The 24406-nt window shown below is 30.1% G+C and overlaps 1 protein-coding gene across 1 annotated transcript in view; it reads left to right on the forward strand.

The window, feature by feature from the left end:
- The window catches only part of LOC116772720 (uncharacterized), a 70006-nt gene that overhangs the window by 2512 nt on the left and 43088 nt on the right, over window positions 1-24406 (forward strand). Inside the window, exon 2 of the mRNA XM_032664997.2 lies at window positions 17130-17822. Coding sequence (XP_032520888.2) covers window positions 17197-17822 — 626 coding nt within the window. The 5' untranslated portion in view covers window positions 17130-17196. The remainder of the gene's footprint in view (window positions 1-17129; window positions 17823-24406) is intronic.

Here is a 24406-nt window from a genome sequence, read left to right on the forward strand (position 1 = left end):
TATATTCTCTTTATTATTATTATTATTATATACGTGAATATACTTATGTTTTACAATTGAATATGGGGACGAAAGAAATTAAATATTTTTTATACAGTTGTTATAATTTTCTTTGTTTTATTTCATATGTCAAAAGTGGTAATCGTTTGAGTTTCGCTTAATTAATATATATGACGCTTTAGAATATTTTTTGATAAATTATAAAATAAAATATGGCCGCGGTCGAGTTGCGAGTTAGCGGCTGGATTTTATTGCGTAACCGAAATATGTCACTGAATTTTAATGTTCCGCGTCGCAGTGGTGATCCGTATTAGGTGAAAGTTTTTTTTAAATAAAAAAAATTCAATTTCATTTTGACGAAAAATAATGGAAAATATTATGATGGTACGTCAATATGGAAAAAAGGCTTTCGGAGTAATTTTTTCTTTAATTTCATTGGCGGAATCTAGATATAATAATATTAAAATAAAATAAGCTTTATGTATAGCTCGATAGAGATGAATTGGGCAACAGTAAATAATTCTTTGTATTCGATAGTTTCAAGTAAAGCACTTGACAATCAAGTAATTTGTATGTCATATGCAAGAGTAAATGACAAGTCGCAAAAGAAACGTTTAACAAGGGAGTCTCCACGGAGCTTCATAATTATAGTCCATGATATATCCTTTTCACTATTTACTATTTGAAATCATTACAATTTATAACAGTGTTTGAATCTATTGAAATCTTTTATTAACAAGATGAATGAGTATTCATCATTTATTACGATTATTGTATCATAACTATGAAACATACTAGAGTATGAAAATTTATTATAAAAGTCGTAAATTTTAGAAACACTTAGCTTTTGCTCACGATATTGTCCGTGTTAATGTAGGACTTGTTTTTGACAGAAACGAACAAAGTCGCCAAAAATGTCCTCTGACTTGATAAAAAAACCACGAAGTGATACGTCGATTTCGTCATAAACAGCATATATGTATGTTGTTCTGATCAATCAGCTACATTATTCTAAAGTTTAATTAAAATTCAATTATTAGTTTTCGAATGTGAGAATAATATTTTTTTAAATTATCGTCATAGTATTATTAGGATTTATGAATCAATGAAACGGATAAAGGAGTCATATCTTGTGATCTCTAAGCTCACAACAAAGTATATAGTGTAGTCATCAATATTTCATCAATATACCTTGTGTTTAAATAGATAAATCATATCAGGCATTTATGAACGTGTTTGTGTATGTGTGATGTAGGCGTTTAGGCTATCTCTGTCCCTCACACTAACACACACACACGCACAGGTAATAGACCGGTTTAGGTGAGACCCTAGATGTATTCCAAATACATACACATATGTAAGATAAATAATTCAGGATCATAAAATATACTATACAAACATCAAGAAGAATTAAAGTTTTATATAATAATTATTTTGTTAATTAACAATCTACTGAAATAATTTACAGAGAGAAACAGATTGTTTGATGAATTTTTTTTTTCTTTTGCATTATGGCGAAATTAATATTCGGAATTCAAATACTTTGATTGAATTCCGAATATTATTTTCCATAAAAATAAACATTATTGCTGTTTGATACAGTTCTTATTCAGACATTAGGTACATGTGTTGATTCACATGTGGAACAATAGATTTTGTTAAAAAAGATCCACCGTTCTGGGAATGGCTAACAAGCGAAATTAATGACCAAGGGATACAGAGTACCAGAGAAAATCAAAAGGCAAACGAATGAGGGCAAAGAAAGTTTTTCTTTTCCTTATGTCGCTATTAAATGTGTTTGTACCTTGTGTAAGGGTAAGTTTTGTAATACATTTTTCTGTGAAGGTTTCACACATGTAAAATATTAACCTTGTCCATCATATATTTTAATATACGGTTTGTTTGATGTATAGAGTAGTTTAATGTCCCAAAATTTTCATATTGTTTTGCATATTTGTTTTGTAAGTCTCACTGAAGGTTTTAATTTTTTTGGTGTGATAAACTTTAAAAAGAGGACAATATAGGCGTAACGGTGAACAATAATATTGTAAACAATTAATTTAACATACCTGCATTTTTTATGTTACAGCTTTACATTCCACGACTTTAAATAGTTAGATATAGATTGAAATTTCGTTAATAAAATAATTTTGGATACTAATGTATCTAAAGTAACGACTATTTTCTCTTTGGCTAATAATGGCTTTAAGTTCATAACAAATTTAATTAGTTGAATTTTGAAAGTTGCTTATTTTTTTATCTAAAGCCACGGAAATAATGGTTGGTCGTGGGTTCAAGTTACTGTAAATAATTATGCGTCCACAAGCTTTGTAAAGGAACTGTTTTTATTTCGTGAACAATGTTCTTGAAACCCTTATAATACCAGAGTTATTTTATATTAACATATAATAGAAGACTACATAATATACTTTCAGTTGAACGGAAACAAAGCATAATATACGCTATTCATATTGGTATTTACAAACTCTTATTAATTGTAAATTATTAAGATTTATGGGTCAGTATTGTTGATCTCAGAGGAGAACGCAATCGTCTTAGAATAAGATCCTGGTATATAAAAGTTCTGTTAAAAATATTATAATGCAAAAGAAACAATATCATGTATTTCCATCTCACAATTTAATCAAACATATTCTACATATTTTAACCAAAGCAGCCTATATCAAAGAATAATTTGGTTCAATTAATAAAAAAAGTATTTCCATTTCAAAATTGTTACTGAAAATCACAAATACGGCATAACGTTTTTTTAATTGTGAACGGAAAATTAATGAAACACAGCACTTTAATCTCTGTCCAGAATAAAGACCGGTTCAATGAGAGGACTTTTATTTCTCTGTAATCCGACTCATATGAAGTTATATAATATACAACTATATGATATATATATGTATTTTAAATTAGTTTACTTGTAGCTAAGTGTAGTTGAGAAAAACTGGCCGCTATTATATAATTAATTACAGATCATATTGAATACTATATTTATTTTCTAATTCCTTATATAGAATATTAGATTTATATTTTTCTTTCTTCTTCTTTTGTTTACATTACTTATTTTCTTTCTTAATTAAGATTCTATTGTATCCGGGTTTTCAGATATGAATTATCAATTGAAACGTACGGCAGAAGTATAAATATATTATATCAAATGCCTTTATTCGGACTCCCATTCATCATTGAAATAGCAATCAGTGGGATGATACACATTTTAATTAAGTTTCTGAAGTCTCGTCGTATTTTATGTTTACAATATTACTTACACAACGACTAATACGTCTATAATCCGTACTAATTGCTTATCAAATGTACAAGTGTATCTCATACTTACCGAAATTAAGATTTAAAATGAAAGTTAATTATTCACGAAGATTTAAACTAAATGTGAAAGAGAAAGTTGAATTTAATAAGTTTCCTTGTTAGAGTGATTTCCTGAAAGAGTTGAGAAAGGATTTGGCGACGTGTCAATGTAATTTGTAACAACGCGTGTCACAATAATTTAAAGGGAGAGAACAGGTGCATTATTTATTATAAATTCAAAAGCATTTATTAAATTCAGTGTGTGCCTGTTTTCAAAAATGTGGCAATGATTTATCCGTAAGGATATGATTAAAATGTATTTCCTTGTTAATATAAATGCATTTAATAACTCACAGATAGGGTGACGAAATTATGTATCAATTAGCAGGCTACCCTCATTTCCAAATATAACGCCTGAAAAATCAGTAACTGTTGTTTGAAAAACAGTAAATCTCCTTAATCATTTTCGAAATCCAGAAATGAGCATCAAACCGAATGTCTACGACCTTTCAATGTTTTACAATCATTTACTCTGCCTTTTAGTTTTGTAAGTGGGGAGGAGAATGGTAAAACACATTCACACCTAATATTAAGCTTTTACAATACGTCGACAGATACTATCTCCAGCTATAACCATCTCCGACAAACACGTTAGCCGTTGCTGCAAGTTTTATTTGAAAACTTTGTTTTGCTCTTCGTTGCGCCGCTCTGCTTCGTTTGCCCGATAACACAACTTTTACACGGAGACTGAAAGTCAAATATTCAAGTTATGGTATGCTGATTTTGTAGAATAAATTATTAATATACGGCATGCTTATAAATAGTTCTTGGTGCATTAAATATTTAATTTTATTTAAACAACTAATTTTTGTTGTCTTTTTTGTATTATTCGATTTTAATTGCTTTGATTATTATTATTATGTTTATTTCATTATATTCAACAACACGAATACAGAACAACCTGGGTCTTTGTGAGAGTTAGCAGAAAAAATATAATGGGTTGGTCTGGTTTTCCAATAGTTTTTCAACGTTAAAAAAAAGTTAAATTCTGAGAATCTTAATTACTCCACGGCGAGATTCATTTATAGATAAAAAGAATTTTAAGCTTTACTTCTTTCAGTTAACGAGGTATTTTTCACTTTGTCATATTAAAATCGATAGTTTAGGTAACTTGTAATGTATAATGTTATAACAAAATAGTTTATACTAATAATGAGTTATTAATTATAATACAACAAAAACAGTTGCGCTAAAATTCTAAAAATATAATTTTAAATAAGATCAATAATTCCAAATAATAAATATTCATTGGAATTGCTGACTTCATTATGTACTGAGATTATACATAGCAAATTATTGATTTATTTGCTAAATTCAAAATCTGAATTTAGGCCTGTATTCGTGTAAATAGCGGAAGAACTAACAAATTCATGTACATATGTACATATATATTGGCTAAATTCAGAATTCCATCTCATAAAATCAATTATAAATGTATACTTTTATTTCACCTTACCTAACGGAATACAAATAGGATATTGAAGCTAACGACAAAAAACCCACAGCACTTATCAAATTCAGTGTTTTCGTTGTACGCTCTTTAATTGTTCTGATTGGTGCGACGAAACAAAATGAAGTAGAAATCGATGAGTATTTATCAGTCATCGATTTAAAGTCACAAGCCTTTAATTAAGCTTCCGCCGCTCTTTTAATTAGTCACAATACGTACACGTTATGATATTTTATGTTTCGATCTGTAATATTATTTTAAACAAATAAGCGATATTTAAATCTATTTATTCCGTTCATTGTTCGCATTTTCCAATCTAACCTGGAATGCTAAGATGCGGTAATAAAATCATGACCCGATGGTCGTAGTGGCGTGGGGGGTGACAGTGCCTCCCCAGTAGAACAGGATTTACCGCCGCGATGCAATGAGCCGACCGACCATTTAACGAGACCTGCCCAACCTTCATTTTGCATGTTATTAAACTGGAAAAATAAAATGGAGAAGTTCGGTAAAAATTATCATGAAAAAGAAGCCCCTCAGTTATACTTTATTAATGCAGGTTTCTCTGCAACTTTTATACTTTGAAAAGGTTCATATATTTGTTATGTAAATTTGTTTTTTTTTTTCAAGGAAAATTAAAAAATTTCGAAATGAAATTGGACGGGTTTAGCTGTTGTTTTGTGTTGTTTTCTAAAGAATAAAGGACATTGAAATGTAGGCTTTATTGTAATCACTTCATTAATAATATTAAAATTACAGTAAATGCGTTTAGGAATAAAATGACGATTATTTAATATTAAAGCACTTATAAAAATATTTTTAATTATAGATATAAAATGTAATTTTTGTACAAAATAGAGGAGAATATTTTAACAGAGCTCGTAATATTAATAGCGTTTATCACAGCTGCGGTTGAAAAATCACGTAACCTTTGCTATATTTGGCAGTGATTTTAAATGGTTGGTAGAAATTTAAAAAAGTCTGAATAGGCTGTTACTCAGATAGTGCGTTCACCACCTACGGCTTCATTTCCACCTACCAACGGGTGGAATGACATTCAAGCACTATCCAGTCGAGCTTAAAATTTAAATATATATATAATTAATGATTTTATTTTTCATTTCATTGTACATTTCAAAAGCAAATTACGTACGTGTCGTTACCATGGTATTGAAACTAAAATAAAAGCATTTTTTCTTATATTATAGACAGGAACCAGATTCAGCAGTAAATGAAAGCAAGGCTTACTGTCACTTCGTGTTGTGGAATTAATCAGTGACGGTCGTTGCTATCTTTGTCCTTCGATCCCAATTCGTTCGTGCGGTTCTTTATAAAACCTTTATTTGTCTTGTCTGTTACTAATGGGAACGGATTTTTATTACATCCCATTTGATACTGTAATTAATATTGAATTGATTTCTTTTTAAGCTAGCATTTTCATTATTTATTTTCAGCTCATGAATTAATAATACTTTTTGAATGGAATTTCGTCAGTTTCAAATAAAATAAACCTTGAGGCCTTGTGTTTTATTGTGCTTACATTTTAGTAGATGATATTTTTATATTGTTTTATAGTATATTAATCATATTAAAAAAAGGAAATAGTATAGAGGCAGCTTTTTCTTAAAACTATGGCTTTATTCGCAATGGAATCGAATGTTTTGACCATATCAACGTTTTTATTTGTTAAATGAATGATAATCTTGAGTACTGTTTGGAGAAAATAAGAAGGTAGAGCCAGTTTGAAAGCAATATTTTAATTTTGTAAGGGTGCCATAATATTTTCTATGTGAAAGATAAAGTAAATTTGCCATATTTGATTGACGAAACGAATTATTTCTAATACATGGCAACTATAGAGAGGTTACATGAATAGTTCATAAATTCAAGATTAAAATGTAATTTTTTGAAGAGAATTTTTATTAAATGGTATATAATTCTTATACATCTAACTTGCTAATCGATTGATTTCAACTTTGTTTATTGCCCGATTCAACCTTCATGAGAATATTTTTTTTTAATCATCTATAGATAAAAATTAAATAGTTTGAAATATTGATATAATGGTTCAAACATTTTGTTGGATAGATCGGATTAAGCATATTGATTTTAAAGTTTCCTTATTTCCGATATATGAGTGGAGGCGATAATACTCATGGATACTTAAAGGCCTTCAAACTAGAAACTTTTTATCGCTTCAGACTGTACGCTTTCATTCAGTATAATGATGTAGGCTAATGTGAGATTGGAACGGCTAGAAGGATATTAATACTTTTTAATGTTGGTTAATAAATAATATACTTTTGAATAAATATAAAATATATAAGGCCTTATATGTAGCTTATTATTTTACTCAAATATTTGTTTATGTGCTAGTGACGGCATATTGAGTCGGCATATATATGTATGACATTTTCAATTGTTTATTTATCGTGATGTGACAATTCACGTTCAGTGACACAGTAGGAATTATTTGGAGAGTGTAATATTAGTTTGTTCAACTTTACATGTAATTATGCGTTTATTACTGGCAGGAGTGTGGTTGTTTGCGTTAACCCATTTTTTTAAAGACTTGGAAAGATACGTATCTTTTTCACGTAAGTAATTGCAAGTTATAACAGAATGAATTCATAGAAGCAATTATTTTACTCTTTTATGTGGAACTTCCATTTCATCTGCTCAAACCTTATCTTCTTTATATAGTATGTCAATTTACTCTGTAGAATACATATTCACATTTATTCTTGTAGGTGTTTAGATTGTATATATTTTGTGTGCCTTAATTAAGCAGGTTGAAATAGAATTGTGTATTATAAAACCGTCACTATTGTTGATTTGTACTATATCACTTTTTCACGTTTTTTATACCTTGATGAATTGTTGGGATTGTATCACATGTTGCAATTGTTATGGAAATCACAAAAGTAGGATGTTCTGAATTCAGCTGTATTTTTTATGTATTTTTGGATTTTCATCTTTCATAAAATCGTATTTAATTATATTTATATGAGGAAAACCTAGACGGCTTTAAATTACCGTATAATTGATATAAAGTAATGTCATTTTTCTATTTAATAATGTTAACGTATTATAAATTTCAAGCACTTTTTTCAAATAACTTTTCATTAATCACGCTTGTAGAAATTCATATCATAATAGATAAGACAACTTCTTTTATTTGACGAAATTAATAATTTTATGTCGAAATCCAGTAATATCCCGGACTCATGTGCTAGGAGATACAAAGTGCTAGCCGTGTCAGTCGAATTCGCGTAAATCGGTGTTCAGTTCTGCATATAAATACATTTAAAGTTTTTTAACTGGGGCCAGTGTGTTAACTAAACAATAGTTTTTTACGTAACTTCGAATAAACCAACATTTTTCTTATCTATGTCTCAATTAGGGTTAGATAATCAAGTAAGTAGTATTATGTTGACCAATATAGAGTGTAGATCGATCTAAATTCTAAGCAGATATTTAAGCTAAGGTGCTAGGGAGGCCCCTTAACGTTAAGAGTTTAAATCTAGTAACGGTTGGTTCGATCAATTTAAAAATCATTTTGTTCTGTCATGGCATCTCGGATAGTGAAGAGGCAACAAGTACTAACAAGAAAGGTACATCTCTTTTGGTGTCGATGGTGTCGCTTTCTTATGATTCTTCTTGAAGTCTTTTGGATGACACATTTAAGGATAATTCCATAATTTTAACTATATACCTACTTAAATTCCAACACTGGCAGAATGGAACGTATATGACAATTTTCCTAAACGTAAGTCGAGAGATGACTCTATTTTTAATAACTATATAATAAATACTATTAAGCGTCAAAATCATTTCAGCTTAATCTAATCTTTTTAAAGAGATTGTTGTTGTTCGCATAGGTATTTGAGTTATGTAAGTATACGAAGTAATGTATTTTACTACAAATAAGTTTAAATTTTAACAGAGCAGTGATATATGCATTTCGAGCGACGACATTAATAGATAAAGTTTTGAAATGACAATAAAGCTTTTCAAGTCGAGTTTGCTGAACGGAAGCGAAGGAGAGGCATGTTTAAGTGCTGAACTATAAAAGCTTGTCCAGGTCAGTAACTCGGTTAAAGTCGAAGACTTAAAAAAACAGAAATTAATGCCTACTTCAAGATGTTTGACCTAAAAAACTTACTTTAGACTTGGAACGATTACCAAATATTTTACTCTAAATAAATTTCAACAAACCTTTTTAAAAAAAACAAAAAAATTTTTAATGTCATGAAAGTGTACTTTAATGGAATCATTTAACGTATAAAGGTATAAACAGACAACCATAGATCATTGCTCGGTCTAACTAATCCAAAAGTGAAGAAGAAAACTTTTGTTATAGCGAATGTCAATACAGTTTGCAAGTCCTGTCAGGTACAAAAATTCTACTAGAACGAACTGAACTAGACAGTGATTCTGCTAAATTAAATCTGTAGAAGTTTCTGTTAGAACTTTGAACAAGGCTATTCCTTGATTTGGGCTCTTTTTTTTGTTATGCAAGACTAAGAGGTATACGACAATCATTGCTATATTTATTCCCTCAATTACTGTTGTTTATATGTAATTAAAACTAATTTAGTTTATATTATTTTTTAAAGATCAGAACAGCTGCAATATAAAGTAAACTTGTTTTATTTTTGATGTTTCTGAGATGTAGGTATTTTTAGTTCTTGCAAAATCATTTTATTTCAAATTGTATTGATAAGACATTAAGTTAAGTAACATATTGCATTAAAATTTAAATATTAAGCAACGCATTCTTTAAATACATTTAAAACTAATTTAAAAACGCAACTGACGCTATAACGCCTTATTGAATTTGAAGAGCAATTGACGGCTGAGATGGAATCGGCGCTTTGAAATTAAAAGAAAAGGAGTATTTGTAAAACAGTATAATAGAAATATTTGCAATTAAAAGCGTATATATTTTAAATAATACAATTGAAGTACAAATACTTTAGTAATTTTAAGAAAGCCATAACGAGAGTTTTCCAAGACATTCGATTAAATTTACAACGTTTACATAAATCTTGGGCTTTCCCACTTTGTGAGATATATAAAGCCGAAATTACTTAAGGACTTCCTTAATGACCCTCTCGCAATGCTTTTACCTTATTTAGATACGAACACATTTAGTGGACAATGCCTTTGAATAATTAATGTTTTTAAGTTTTGACATGTTTGCATTTGTAAATATTATCTAAGATTTACTGACTGAGATTTAAGATGTTTATAGGGAAATTTTAATTATGTATATGTAGACACTAATTTATTTAACTTTGAATGACAAACGGGACATATTTTAAATAAAAAAAAGTTTTAACATCTATCTATCTATACTATACAAATATTTTTTTTATTGAGAGAGTATTTGGGCAGAGCATATCGATGTTTCATATTACATGTGAATGCTTGTACATGGATCTTAATGTAACTTAACATTTATGTACCTAATATATCAGTCATAAAGCTGCAGTCTTAAATATTAATAACGACCCATTAAAATAAACAAAAAAACTTTTTCGTTTTCTAAAATAAATTTTACTGTAAAACAACTGAAACTTAACGCCCTTAATCACTTTTTAGTTTTGGAAATTGGAATTATCATAATACAATTATTAACTTGTATTACATAATGCAAATAATGAAATACTCAAAGTAACATGAGAATTTTTGGACCTAAATTACATCAATATTTAAATTCAGAAATTATTACAAGCAATAAAAGTACTTAGTATTTCTATAAATCTAAAATGTGTTTAATTGCATTAATTAACAATAATTGCTTAAACTAACAAATATAAATTTATATAAATAGTTTTCAGTATTTTTTAGATAAAGGGTATGATCATTTTTATTCATAAAGTAATCAAATTCATCTCTTAATGTTTTAAACTATAACGGTTTTTTTTATCAATAAATGTCACATGTATTTTATCAGTACTGTTAATATTACGTTCAAGGGTCACAATAAAACTTTAAAACGAAAATAATATAAGAAAGTTTCTTATAAATCATTGTTAATGAATATTAATTTTCAGTAGTGTCAAAGGTCGGCGGAACAAAGACCCATTAAAATCGACTACCTCAGCGGCTACCTTTCAGCTATTGTCTCCAGCGTTTGCTTATAAATGTTGCATGATATTGTTTGCATTCGTATCGGACAGACGGGCGACGTCCCTGATATCCGTTTAATATGATAATCCCCATGCAAACAACCGTCGGATTGCCAGCCTAAATTATTTATGCACCGCACCACTGACGGCTTGACTTGTCAACGGCTTGACTTTTATTGAACCCGAGCGTTCGGTGGACAGGTGAGAACAAAGTTTCGTACGAATAAAACCACTTATAAATCATGCACGAAGTTCTAGCGCCGTCGGGACCCGTGTTACTCGCTCCCACAAACAAGGATTAACTTTGCATAAATTATACTCTACCCAGATACACATATTCTAAATACGGTTTTGAAATAGGCCGAGCTGTCACATAACCTAATATAACGGAAATCTTTTTATAGTCATCTCGTTCAGGATGATAAAATGAAGTATCTAAAATAAAATTTGGCTTATGCAGCTGATGTAGTACGTATGTGTGGTATTATGGTCAACTCTGCATATTGGCGTTGGAAACCACGACTTAGACAGATGGTAATCAATTTGGTTGTAATTGAATCTGGTGGGGCGGATGCATCATTGCAGAGCCAGCTCAGACGGCAGGGATGTCTTAATGAAATAATGTTCCCTTTAATTTGATTTCGCTCTGCACTGTCGACTCGGCCAATGGATATTGATCGCGCTATTGTTCATCAAGTTCATATGCAGATGTGATTTTGTACGTTCCATTATTGTATGAAAATAACAAAAATCGTATTTCATACATATAAAAATATATATTTTTGTGAACTTTTGATAATCTATTGGACATTATAGTTAAACATAAAATAAAATAAAAATTTTTAGATACTATTTCAATATTGAATATCTCTATATCTCTAGATATATACAAGGATTTATTCGATGAATTTAGATTAAACAAATGTATTATCTGTGTTTGAATGAATACAGTGAGCCCTTGGCAATACATCTAAAGAGGCTTTACTGTTCTTATGAAGGATTATTGTTGAATTACCAATCTTCAGGTCTTGCATATCCAAATTTCGTATGTTTAAAATAATGGTCGAAACATAAAATGTCGTTTTATAATTTAATATGCACTTAACGATTTACATTATGATAATTTTATTCCTAGTAAAGGAATAGGTAATTGTTGAAAGGTAAATTATGTTATTATTAAAATTCAAATATATTACAACGGTATGACTATGAAAATCATAATGCAAGTCTTCATTTCTTTTGTAATTCCGCTTTGCTCTCACGTCACGCGCTAGTCACGTGCAGACTTTGATCCATTAATATTGATATTCAGAGTACGGAGTGGGTCGGCACAGGTAATCCTAAACATTAATTTTGTAATTTACATATAGAATGCCTCAAATCTTATGAATAGTTGTGAAATAGATTGTGTTACAATCATTATTCAAATGTTTGTATTGACATTTTTTGCATAACCTTTTAAAGCGGGTTTACTTGTGATAGAGACCTGTTAGTGTCCTCCGAAACCTATTAAAAAGTATGTTAATTTTACATGAGAAAAAAAAGAAATAATAGTTTCTAGTTCCCAACAAATAAGTATGTTTCTGATGAATTAGAAATAACAGCTGAATTATATTAGCTATTATTATAAGTGCCTAGCTTTAATGGTTACTAAAAAATATATCAGAAAAGTCCCTATTAAAATTAATGCTCTATGCATTTGATGTCTATACTTTATTAAAAATCACTTATAACATATTCATAATCTATTTTTTTTACCACACACACAACACACTTATAATAGAAAATCTTATCAAGATTAAATATGCAATTTGGGGAAAGACAAGTTTATATCATTTAAAATCTTACTATTTCATTAGTTAAATATATATATATATGTATATTTATATTTTAAATAAAATATTCAAAAATAGTATTAAAATTTTAATAAAATGACTATATCTGAATTTCCTTTCAAAACTTTACGAGCAATATTCAGTGTTTGTAACTGCGATCTCTGAACATTGTTCAAATATTAAACATAATTTAGCTTATATAAATATTTTGTTTAATTCTTTGTTTACACTGTTTCCCTTTCATTAATATTACTGTCACTTGATACGTACTTAAAACAGGCATAATACACCTTAAGCAATCTAGATATACAATATTCTATGCTTGGCCTTTCTGAGTTATTGTAGTAAAATATGTTATTGAACAGCAGCTGCTTTTCTTTCCTGAATATTGAGAATATGTTGGTTGTTGTAATTTTTAATTTCAGTTTATTTTATGCACGGTGACATAAAAAAAAAATTTTTTCAAGTACAAAAAAAAGATGCAATTCAAATTGAGTTCTTGTAGAATAAGTAAATTCCATTAAAAACTTGAATGGAAACAATTTTAAATTCTAACATATTAGAAGCATAAAAACAACGAAAATGAATTGAAAATGTACAGTATGTTTCAATTTTTTTTTTTTAATAAAGAAGCAGTTTACTTCGTAGTTAAAACGATTTTTTCATCATCAACAACAACAATACATGCATCCAACGAATACAATATTTTGTGATATCAATATGTCCTTTACGTCATTGCATTTCAGTCCCTAGGAAACTACGTTCCAAATTTCATCTATCTCCGAGACTAATCTAATAGCCTCCGAGTAAAATGGCTATGACATATGGACGGTCGGATGGATTCCATTTTTTCCATTTGGTAAAATGCTAAAAACGTCCTTTGGCTCCTTCGATATATAACATAAATGTACCTATTGTACAATAGTAAAAACACGAGTGTGTAGATTTAATATACAATATTTTAAGAGAAATTATTCCAGATCGTAACGTTGTTAAGCCTACACCCAGTTGGTCTTAAACATAGGACCACGTTTTATTCTGATAAAATTTATAAAATATTAAAAAAATATCTAAGATTTCTACAGTTATTTATAAACTTGTTCAGAAGCCCAATATTGTATGCTAATGAGGTCACAGAAACAAGATTGTCTGTTTTATAAAATAACAGGCGTATCCACTTTCATTTTTTCGAGTTCCGGAACCAGAATGTTCTATTGTTTTCTTTGAAATATATACTGTCATTATGTTGGCCACTTGCACTTTTATATTACGCGTTTGACATAACTGACACATAATAATATCGGTTAGATGTTTTAGTCTCATATCTACGTCTATTCCTTTTATATTACTAAAAATAAAAGAATATTTTTTTCGAAAGTAGTTTTATAATTGTCTAAAAATACATATAAAATAATTATAAGCACATGAAGTCATATGAATTAGTTAATAACAACGTACGATAGAACTTCTTATCTACTTAAATGGAGCAATTTTTTAAGTTAAGGTTTCGTTAAAAGAATCGTAAGAACGCTATTCTGACGACGGAGCACTATAGTATTATCTCTTCTAAGAGGTCTTTTAAATAACTTTAATTTCACCAGTTACATTTGTATATAAAAATAGTATTACATATATAATAATACGTATTTTTAACTTAATAAACTTTATTGTAATATCTAAATTTAAAATTTATATAATATTCTGAATAATCAAATATGATTTTGTAATATATTTTTTACTATAATCGTTAAGTCAGGTTACAGCTTGAAATGGATTTGGTGCGGTTTATATATTTTTTAGTTATTGAGGTAAATATTACGACCGCGGTGAAACGTTGACGTCGGCTGTCAATTGTAACACCAGCTCTCGGTCATAATCGGTGACCTTCGGTGAAAGCGTGACGGTTGTTTATTTCTAAGGAGTCATAGAATACATTTTTATCTATGGTCATACTTGTATATTATTTTCCAATAATATTGAATGTATTTTATTGACAATTGTGACATTTTGTGTGTTTTTTTAACTGTAAAACTGGTATAGTTTAAATTCTTATAACTTAAGATAGCTATTTTTTAATATTTTTGTGTTCGAAATTATTCTATGCATACCTACGATTATAATACATACATATGTACCTACGATTACAGAGAGGCGAATTTGTAAAAAAAACGTGTAATTTATTAACTACACATTTTCATGCTATAAATATTGTTAGGGAAAATCTTAATGTATTATTAATTTTTATAAGATTCTGTTCTTTCAAAACTTGAGACTGAAAATTAATTTTATTAGACCAGACTTGAATGAAGGAGGTGGGAGGGGGTAGTGCAAACGAAATAAAAATGGTTCATGAATATCTGACGTTCATCACAATTTTTATCAAACTAAACTCACGAATTTTCTTTTAAATATATTATAAATATGAGTTAAGTTATTTTTTATTGTTGGAGCTACTGTTTTCTAAAAGTTCTTAAATAAAATAAATAACTATCAATATTTATTGTTCCTGTATTCATTAATAGTATTCAAAAATTCGGTAATTTTGTTTGTCTTAATTATAATTTTATTAGTATTAGTTAAATATAATTTGAATGAAAGTTACATTTGAGCCTACAATGACATAACAGTATCCGTATGGCCAGTGGGCGCCGGCGCCATAGTGAAAGTTTTGTATTGCGTTTCACTTCCATTTCGTCCCCTTGCTAACTTTGTATTTTTCATCCCATTTTTATTATTTGTATTGCCTACACAATATATAATATAAAATAAAAGAATATATTATGCATTACTTAAAGGGAGTTTTACTGAGTAAAATTGTTAAGCTTTTCTGTATTTAAAAGCTGTTCAATCATTTTTATCTACACACTTTATTAATAAAATACGGTTCATTGGTTTTTAAAATCTATGCCGGGAGTTAATATTAAAATTTCATAAAGTTCCTTTGCTTTCTAAAGCACATTCTTACACAAGCGTCGTTTTATATTAAGTTTCTTCGGATAAATCTCTATTCTTTAGAGTGTTTGCACTAAAACTTCCGAAGGAACTACCTAGATTTAAATTTTCAAACACAAAATTTAACTTCAAAAAAGATTGCATAATATGTTGTTATCAACTATGAGATGTAATCAAATATTTTCTATTGCAAAATATAATGTCATTATCAAAATTTAAAACAAATATATATGTTGTACATAAAACTATTAAAAAAAATAGGTATATATATGTATGTTACTATTATCAATAAGCCAGAGAAATCATGTTTATTACTTATAGCTATTAACCACAACTCCATCTGCGTAAAAAAAAAAAAAAAACAATGGAAAAACTTTTAAGCTCTGCATGTACCCCGCCTTCCACTCGCACATTATAACGCTTAATTTCGGGATCGGGATTCGGGGTTGGGATACAAAATAATTAACTCCTTATTACATCAGCTAATTTCAAATAAAAGTTCCCCGATAAGTACACCAGCTATTTCAGAGATAAGAAGGAACAGACACAGACAGACAGACAAAAATTGCAAAAAGTGTTATTTTGGTGTACCTAGCGAATATAATTGTTCATATTATATGCATGTAGTAAAAAAACGGCTATTTCAATATTACAAGCACACACACGATTTTTTTTTACATGTATAGATTATGGATTTTACTGTATCAGACTACGGGAGAAGTCAGAACAAGCGTCATTATTATTTTATATATTTTTTTACTTTTAATGCACAGTTTTCAGTTAGAAGTATTACAATATAAATATCTGTACCCGCAATTATGCAAACAATATCACAAGAAAGAAAACGTAAAGTCAAGTAATAACAAAAGATTAGATACAAAAGTGAGTTAGTTATGAGAGTCAAGTCGAGCGAACTGTAAAGTTACGTAACGAAAGAAAGTACTCAACCGAATCATTACGCTTGTATGTGGGTTATAATGGATTATTTTGTATAACAATTCAGAATAAGGCTTCATATACTATGCCATTTTCTACGGTAGATGAGCTTCCTTAGCAAAACTGTAAACGTTTGCTAATGTCTCTAGTCTCTACGTAGATTTGTTTACCCGCTGCCTTTAACGTTCTGGTTGGTTAGTTTGTCATCGAAGTTTTAATGTAGAGTGCTAGTAATATATTTAATTTATTTATTTTCTTTATTTTGATTTCATGAAAATAAATGTTCATTATATAAAGTTTCTTAGGCGATACAAAACCGGTTAAGGTGATTTTATATACCTTATTTTAAACCTGTACACATATTAATGATTGGAATGATAATTTCCAATTTTATTTATGACTTTTGGTGATTTTAGATATGATGGAATGTTTTTGTTGTAGATAGAAGAGGAGGCGGGTGGCAGATGACAGCGGTGCCGTCGAGGCAGCGGCAGCGGAGCGTAGCGAGATGAGCGCACCGCTGTCCGCGGCCGAGGCTCTCTCCTCCTTGTTGTGGCAGCCCTACGATTGCCGCTCGCCGCCCCTCCTGCGCTCCCGCACCGATGGAGCCCTGGCCAGCGTGTACCTCGTCGCGGGGGACGGGGCGCTCGGGCACCAGTCGCCGAGCGGCGGTCGTCATGCGCGCGCGTCGTACTGTGCGACTACTCACGAGATGCGGCTGCCAGTACCGGCGCCGGCCCCGCTGCGCAAGTCGGATTCGGTATCAGTGCGCGTACCCGGTGAACCGAGCCGTTCAAATGTGTGCAATGTGAACATAGTGCAGGTGCGAGATGCACCCGTTCCTAATGTGAACAGTGCGGTGCAGACGGAGACGGAGAGGAGTGTAGCGAGTGCGGAGTGTCAGACCGAGGAGCCTGCGCGGCGGCGGCGGGTGCGGCGTGCGCGGGCGCCGCGGGTGCCGGACCTGTTGGAGAGCGTCCCGCCGCCGCCCTACAGCACGCTGCCTCAGCCCGTGCATCCGGTGTCGGTGCCGGTGCCAGTACCCGTGCCAGTGCCAGTACCGCCGCCCGCACCCATAGTTGGGCCACATGCTCCTTCAGCACATCGCTTTCCTTTCCAGCCCATACCTCTCAGGTAGACTTCTTTTCAGATGCACACCAATCAGTAGAAAATTATTACATATAAAGTATATACCTATTTAAAGACAATAACAAAACCATATCTAACTTATAGTCTTTGTAAGAATCTATAAATAAGAAACTTTGTTGTAAACCCAAGTTTAGAAAGTTTTGTACTTAAGCAAAATATACAAATGCAATACAATAGGATATAAAGGTTTCGCCATAAATGGTCCGATTGGTATTGCGTAGAAAGGTCTATTCAGTCAGTTTAGTCGGTCGTGTCAACAGATGCGGTTTCGGAGAAAGGAGGATCTTTATTGTGATACATGTTGGTACGACGTACATTAAATACATGTAAAAAAATTTTGTGGCACTACATTTTGCTCCATGCTTTATACTGCATATTCTTTATTTTTGATCTTTTAATCGAGTCGATCTTTTAAGTCTTTCCTTTTCTTTGTCATGCATCTTTGTGGTACATAAATGTTATATATTTATGAAGTAATAGAATAACATATTATGGACGTATGAATTATCGCGTTAAGACAAAACTGAATAACAAAGTAACATTACGCATTCAAGCAGCAAACAGAAAGTCACAGTGAAAACGGGAGCAAAATCCGAGCTGACCTTGATGAAAGCCAAATACTTCTCATTCAAAATGTGTCCGACGTAATTCGTTAAATTTATGCAAACGGCACAACACTATAATCCCTTTACTCAGCAAATTCTGTTTTAAAAATATATTTAAGTAAACACGAGTTGCTGATTTACTTAACTGAAAAATCCTGTTAAATTTTTTTTTTCTAACTTATATTAATTTTGTTCATATTTACAGAAAAAAAAAATGTATTATAACTATTTGACCACATTTGTAATAATTTGATCAAATAAGCTGTTTTTTTAACTGGTCTTTTACGTTGAGTACTGGCACATAGTATATAATTTTTGCTTATAACTTGCAAGACAATATGACTATACGAGTATACTTATCTTAAGATGGACGTCTAATGAATGAGCGTAAGAATTAAACAAACATATTTTCACACATTTTTATACTAGCTGTTGTCGGCGTCTTCGACTGAAACAGGTTTGATACACACTGACTAATTAAAATAACGGGATTAATTCACATAAGCATACCCCTGCAGTAAAATTGTTGCTTATTTTACGTAATATTTCCAGCACACTACTTCTAAAGACTGTCTCTAGTTAAATAAAATACATTTGACGTGACGAAAGAAGAGACAAACAAATAGACAAACATTATAAAGTTGATGTGGTTCTCTTCGATTGTCTTCATTATGATCTGAAATATGAATATACCTGTAAAAATTTAATATAACGTTACTTCAATAGTTTTAAAAATGTCTTTGCAATATGCGACTCCTCTAATATTATATTTTCAAAACACGGCACAGTTTACTCTACTGTATCAGGACAATAAGATATTAAATTTTAGAATTTATAAATAAATATATATAACAACACAAAATAGTTGGACTGAGTTATGATTTATAAACTAGGGAAAATATGTTTTATATTCAAATTTAAATAATTCTGTTAGTTTGTTACATTGAAAATGAACAAGTAATGTTAATTAACATCCTTTTATGAAACAGTAAATGGTTTTTTAAATTGCGAGCATTGTGTCGAATATAATATATGAATGGAGCGACAATTAATGAAAAGGAAATATTTTTATTTATAATACTGAATAGAAAAGAGTTTGATTATAAAATATCGTTTTATTTAGATTAACAAGTCTATCATGTAACCCATACATACTAAAATTTCTTAACAATCAGATCAGCAACTTTTTAAATATAGAAGACAAACATATAAACGTTGATTTTAAAAATCCTGAGATATAAATCAATATATTCTAAATGATATTTAAGTTCGGAAACAGATTTATTTTTAATAAGGAAACAATTATTAATCTTCATTAACATTCAAGAACATATTGCTTCCGAATTCTCTCTGTTAATGTATTACAAAATAATTCCAAATGAAATATAAATTTAATTTGGAATTATTTAACCTTTATTTTAACTAATTCAGTTCGTGTGAAATTCATCAAACACTCGATACATGTTTTTGCTTTCATTTCTATAAACCCAAGTGAATCGCGACAGACGAGGAAAGTAGAACAACGTTTTTAGTACACTTGTTTACAACAGATGTTAGATTTTATGTTAAAATGTAAGTATCTATGAGAGCATAACTCTTAGATACTTACATTTGAGCCATTCAGAATTCAACGCTTTGATATACTGTTAAGTTATATGTTTAATGTTTTTGCAATTTATTTTATTTACTCGATCGAACTCACAATTATTTTTCGAATTTTAAAGGGACAGTAAAGAATTATTACTCTTAAATAAACATTAAATGATTGTTTATAAGGTAAAGTAGTTTAGTTTATAAGTTGGTCAAGTATAGTCTTAACTGCAATGTTCTTATTTGAGCCAAGGTCCGTGTAGGTTGCTCTTCTGACACAGAATGGATGTGTGTCTCTATGCCATAGACTCTAAACGAGCACTTCCAACTCCACCGCTCTATGAAAAAAAAAGCAATATTTTTGATAGTTTTATCCGGGAATTGCTAATAATACTGATAAAAAATTGTCACATATTTTATTTAAATATAAAATGGACAGCATTTGTCAGTATGTCACATGAGGAAGATTTTTGTAATATCCAATTTTTTGTTTAACAAAAAGGAATTACATTTTTAGCGCTCTGACAGCATATTCGCTATGTAATAAAATATTGGCCTCTTCAAAATGGCGCAAGATGTTGGCTGTAAACGTTCATGCCCCTCTAACTTGTCCGTAAATACTAATGTTTTTCAGTTATTTAAAATTAATACTTTAATAGGTACTATTTAAAAAAAAAAGTGTTATAAATCAAAGTATTTATATGTACGGAAAACATGGCCTCTACAGGTAATCGCTGTTGTGTAGCTGTCTGTTTGTTAGTCAAACATATTGAATTTTTTTGTGAATAATGACAAAACTTTTACCTGTATTTTGTTCATTGACAAACATGGTTTCTTTGCTCATTTATTTTTTTTACCTTTTATAATATAGTCAAGACCAAATTTAGTTGTTAAAAAATATTATTTGTGTAAATATTACATTAGTTATTAATACTTTTCACAAATCAGAGTTAACAAGGATCGCTTGACTGAACTAATTACTTTGAAAAAAAAATACTTTGGAGTTATCCAATTACGCTTATTTTTTCTTTAAAGCTATATGCTCAGTTTATTTATCGAAACCGGTTCATCATTCCATGTGCTTCTATTCCGAGACTTCACTTCCTTGAATGTTAAATGTACAAATATACTCGCACCTCGGACTATGTTGGCACTCTGCCAACATCCTAATGGTCGGGACTAGCGCCAAAGCCACCAGAAAATGTTTTCTATCGGAAACTTAACTTGTACCTTAAGTGGATTAATAGTTGAATATCACCAGCATAAATTACTTAAAACTTTATATTTATTTCTAAGCCACGGAAGTATTTTCTTGAAAATCCAAATATAATATAAAAAAATATTATTAGATATAATATTGCAATTATCAAATACCTACGCTATAGAAATATTTATGTAATCCTTATCGTTGTAAAGCATCGTTTTATTATCTGGGTTTCCTTGCACTGGACTATATAAACAGTGACTGTGCCAAATCCCAAAATTTTTTGTGACCGATTTTTTCTCAAAAAGATATATAAAGATTTCGATAGAAATACGGATACAAAAAATTTAAGCGAGTATGTACGTTATCTTATAACAACAACACCGAGGACATTATTATACGATTTTACAACAGGAAATGTTAAATGAGCATTACACAACCGCTTTCCACTATAGCAGTAGATCTCAAGCACTAGTTAATATTTCCTGTTAGATTTCCCACACGTGCTGTGATATTTTTTCTTATTGTCATTTTTCGTTGCATGCGGTTTGAATCTGAGCAAGATTGCTCCGGTCTCGTAATTCGGAGCCAATTACGAGAGCGCCATCCTCAGGGCACTAGGAATCCAATTTACGAGTATTGTCTAACTGTCCATGGCACTGCGTACCTAAAATACTTCATAACTATTCACTCAATCATTGTATCAAATTATTTTAAAATTTTTAGATGTATCCATACAAAAATGTATTTCCTTTAAATCTCCAATATACTTCATAATATTTTTTCAATATGCAATAGTAATTTGTAACGTGTAACGGTTTTTTATCAATGCTATTGCAGTAATGGCTTATAATACTTTGATAGTGATATTAACGAAATATTACAATTATTTCAAAAAAGTGTGTTTTGTAACAAAGATAGCGTAAATTATTCGTGCTGAAGAGAAATTAAGTAAGACTTATAATAAAAAGTGATGTAAAATAGTTTTCGAATATATATTATTATATTTAAGTACATATTATAATCAAGAATCTTCAAAAATCGTGTAGTAATAGTGATTAAATGGAAATAACTAGTATTACTTTGAGCGTTTCGTTTACAAAAGATTAGTCTTTTTAATTTTCTACAGTGAGTACCTTAGAATAAAGTTACGTTTAAATTCCTTTGAAGTTTGAATTGTTCATTTCTTAAAATGAAGTATTGTCATTAAGAATCTATGTTTATATTTACATCTATAAGTGTAGGTATTAAAACTTATTCTTAAAAGTACTATAGTCTATAGACATACATTTCTAATTATAAAGTAAACGGTATTTTAGACGCACATGAACAACAAAGAGCGTTAAACTATTCAAGCTTGTGTACGAAATTAATTGGACAAGGAATATTATAAATCCCAAAGCGAGCATCAAATTTACTATTCCGTGGCCATTAACGAGTTAATTTTGGGACCACGTCAAGGCAATAAACGTGAATACTTCAAAGCAAACATAATCACTAAGATATTTTTATATCATTTGCCACACTTCATTGTTGTTTATTGAAGTGAACATCTCTCATTTAATATTCTCCCAGTAATAGTGTGTGACACGCAAAGAAAACGTATGTTTCATTGCATCGCTTGATAAACGTCCTAGAGTCGTTGTACTGTGTCATGCGATGTGTACATTATTGAAAATAAAAGGGATCTTAGGTAAGTGATATTTAAGTCAATTTAATAAAGAATTCTATAGATTATGTACATGTACATAATCTATACATAATTATATAATATACATGTAAGCATGAAATGTTATTGTTATTATTCTGAAAGCTTGCATTTATGTATATCGAATTGTTATTTTTTTCACCGTTATGAGAAAAATTATTCAATAAATCTATATATTTCTTCTCCTCATTATACCTCGCACATGTCTTGAATGAAACTAAGTATTGCGACGTTTATTACTTATTATAATAATTTTCTGGAGTTACATAATTATTTCTGTTTCTAACTGCATGTAAACAGTTACTCGCGGTTTACCTCAAGGAGTATGTTACGAACGAGTTATAATAAAAGGTAAAATATAAATAGAGTTATTTAATACAGAAGAATATTTAAATGTTAGGTACTTTATATTTGTTATCATGCTGCATTGTGTAATTAGTTTCTACAGACGCAGTTTGAAATAGTTTTTGTATTATTCAAGATTGCGTCACACAATACGTTTTAACACTTTCGTTTGTTATCTAAGTATTGACAAAACCTAAAGAGCGTAGTGGATTCCGACCGGGTTACTAATGTGAGATATAAAGTGGGGCATTATGAAATACTTAAGCTTTTTTATCAACGCAAATTGGATGTGCCATTAAGAGATATTTCGTTGTCTTTCTCTATTCGCAAGTCGTTATTTAAATGATTGTTGAACGCTAATGAGCGGCCGGCGATGGTTTCAGGCGTAGACCAGCGGCTGTGACGATCAAGAACTTTGAACCGAAGTAGGTATTTGTTTTATGTGACATTTTTGAATGTGAAACAGTTACAAAATCTATGATAGTATACTCTCAAAAATATATAAGTAAGGTTGCGATAAATGTCTTTTGTTGATCATACCAACATAATGCTATGCTCTTTATAAATCATTTGTTTTGTATGATATTCAGTTATTTTGTTACTACAGTATTGTTTTGTATTTCTATTTTATTTGTAAAGGAACGATTTAAGACTGCGTATTTATGAAATACATTGACAATGTTCTACAGGATACTGGAAAGAATCCGGCTGCTTGATATTTAGATTTGTGACCTCGTTGTGATTGCTTGAGTGCGCACTTTGCATTGAAATTCCATTCACTCTAATATCATCTGTATAGTCATTACTATTAGGAAGATATTCGTATGACATAACATACATTATTTACGACCAAACCGCACCTCATACCGATTACAATTTGACGTGTGCAATTTGTTCCTATTACGAAATGCTGATATCGTTTTTACACTTGCAATCCTAATGTACGATTGTTAAGACACTTACCAAGTTATTTCTTCACAAAAAATACGGTTAATGATTAAAAAGGTCAAGGATAATCGTCGATTTTGAATATTTTATGTATTTTATGGCTCCTTTTGTACTTGACTTCATAAGTAATTTTAATACTCAAATAAGTAAATCGTTTTTGCACTAGTAT

Source organism: Danaus plexippus, chromosome 8, assembly GCF_018135715.1.
Source record: "Danaus plexippus chromosome 8, MEX_DaPlex, whole genome shotgun sequence".
In the NCBI taxonomy this organism is placed as follows: domain Eukaryota; kingdom Metazoa; phylum Arthropoda; class Insecta; order Lepidoptera; family Nymphalidae; genus Danaus; species Danaus plexippus.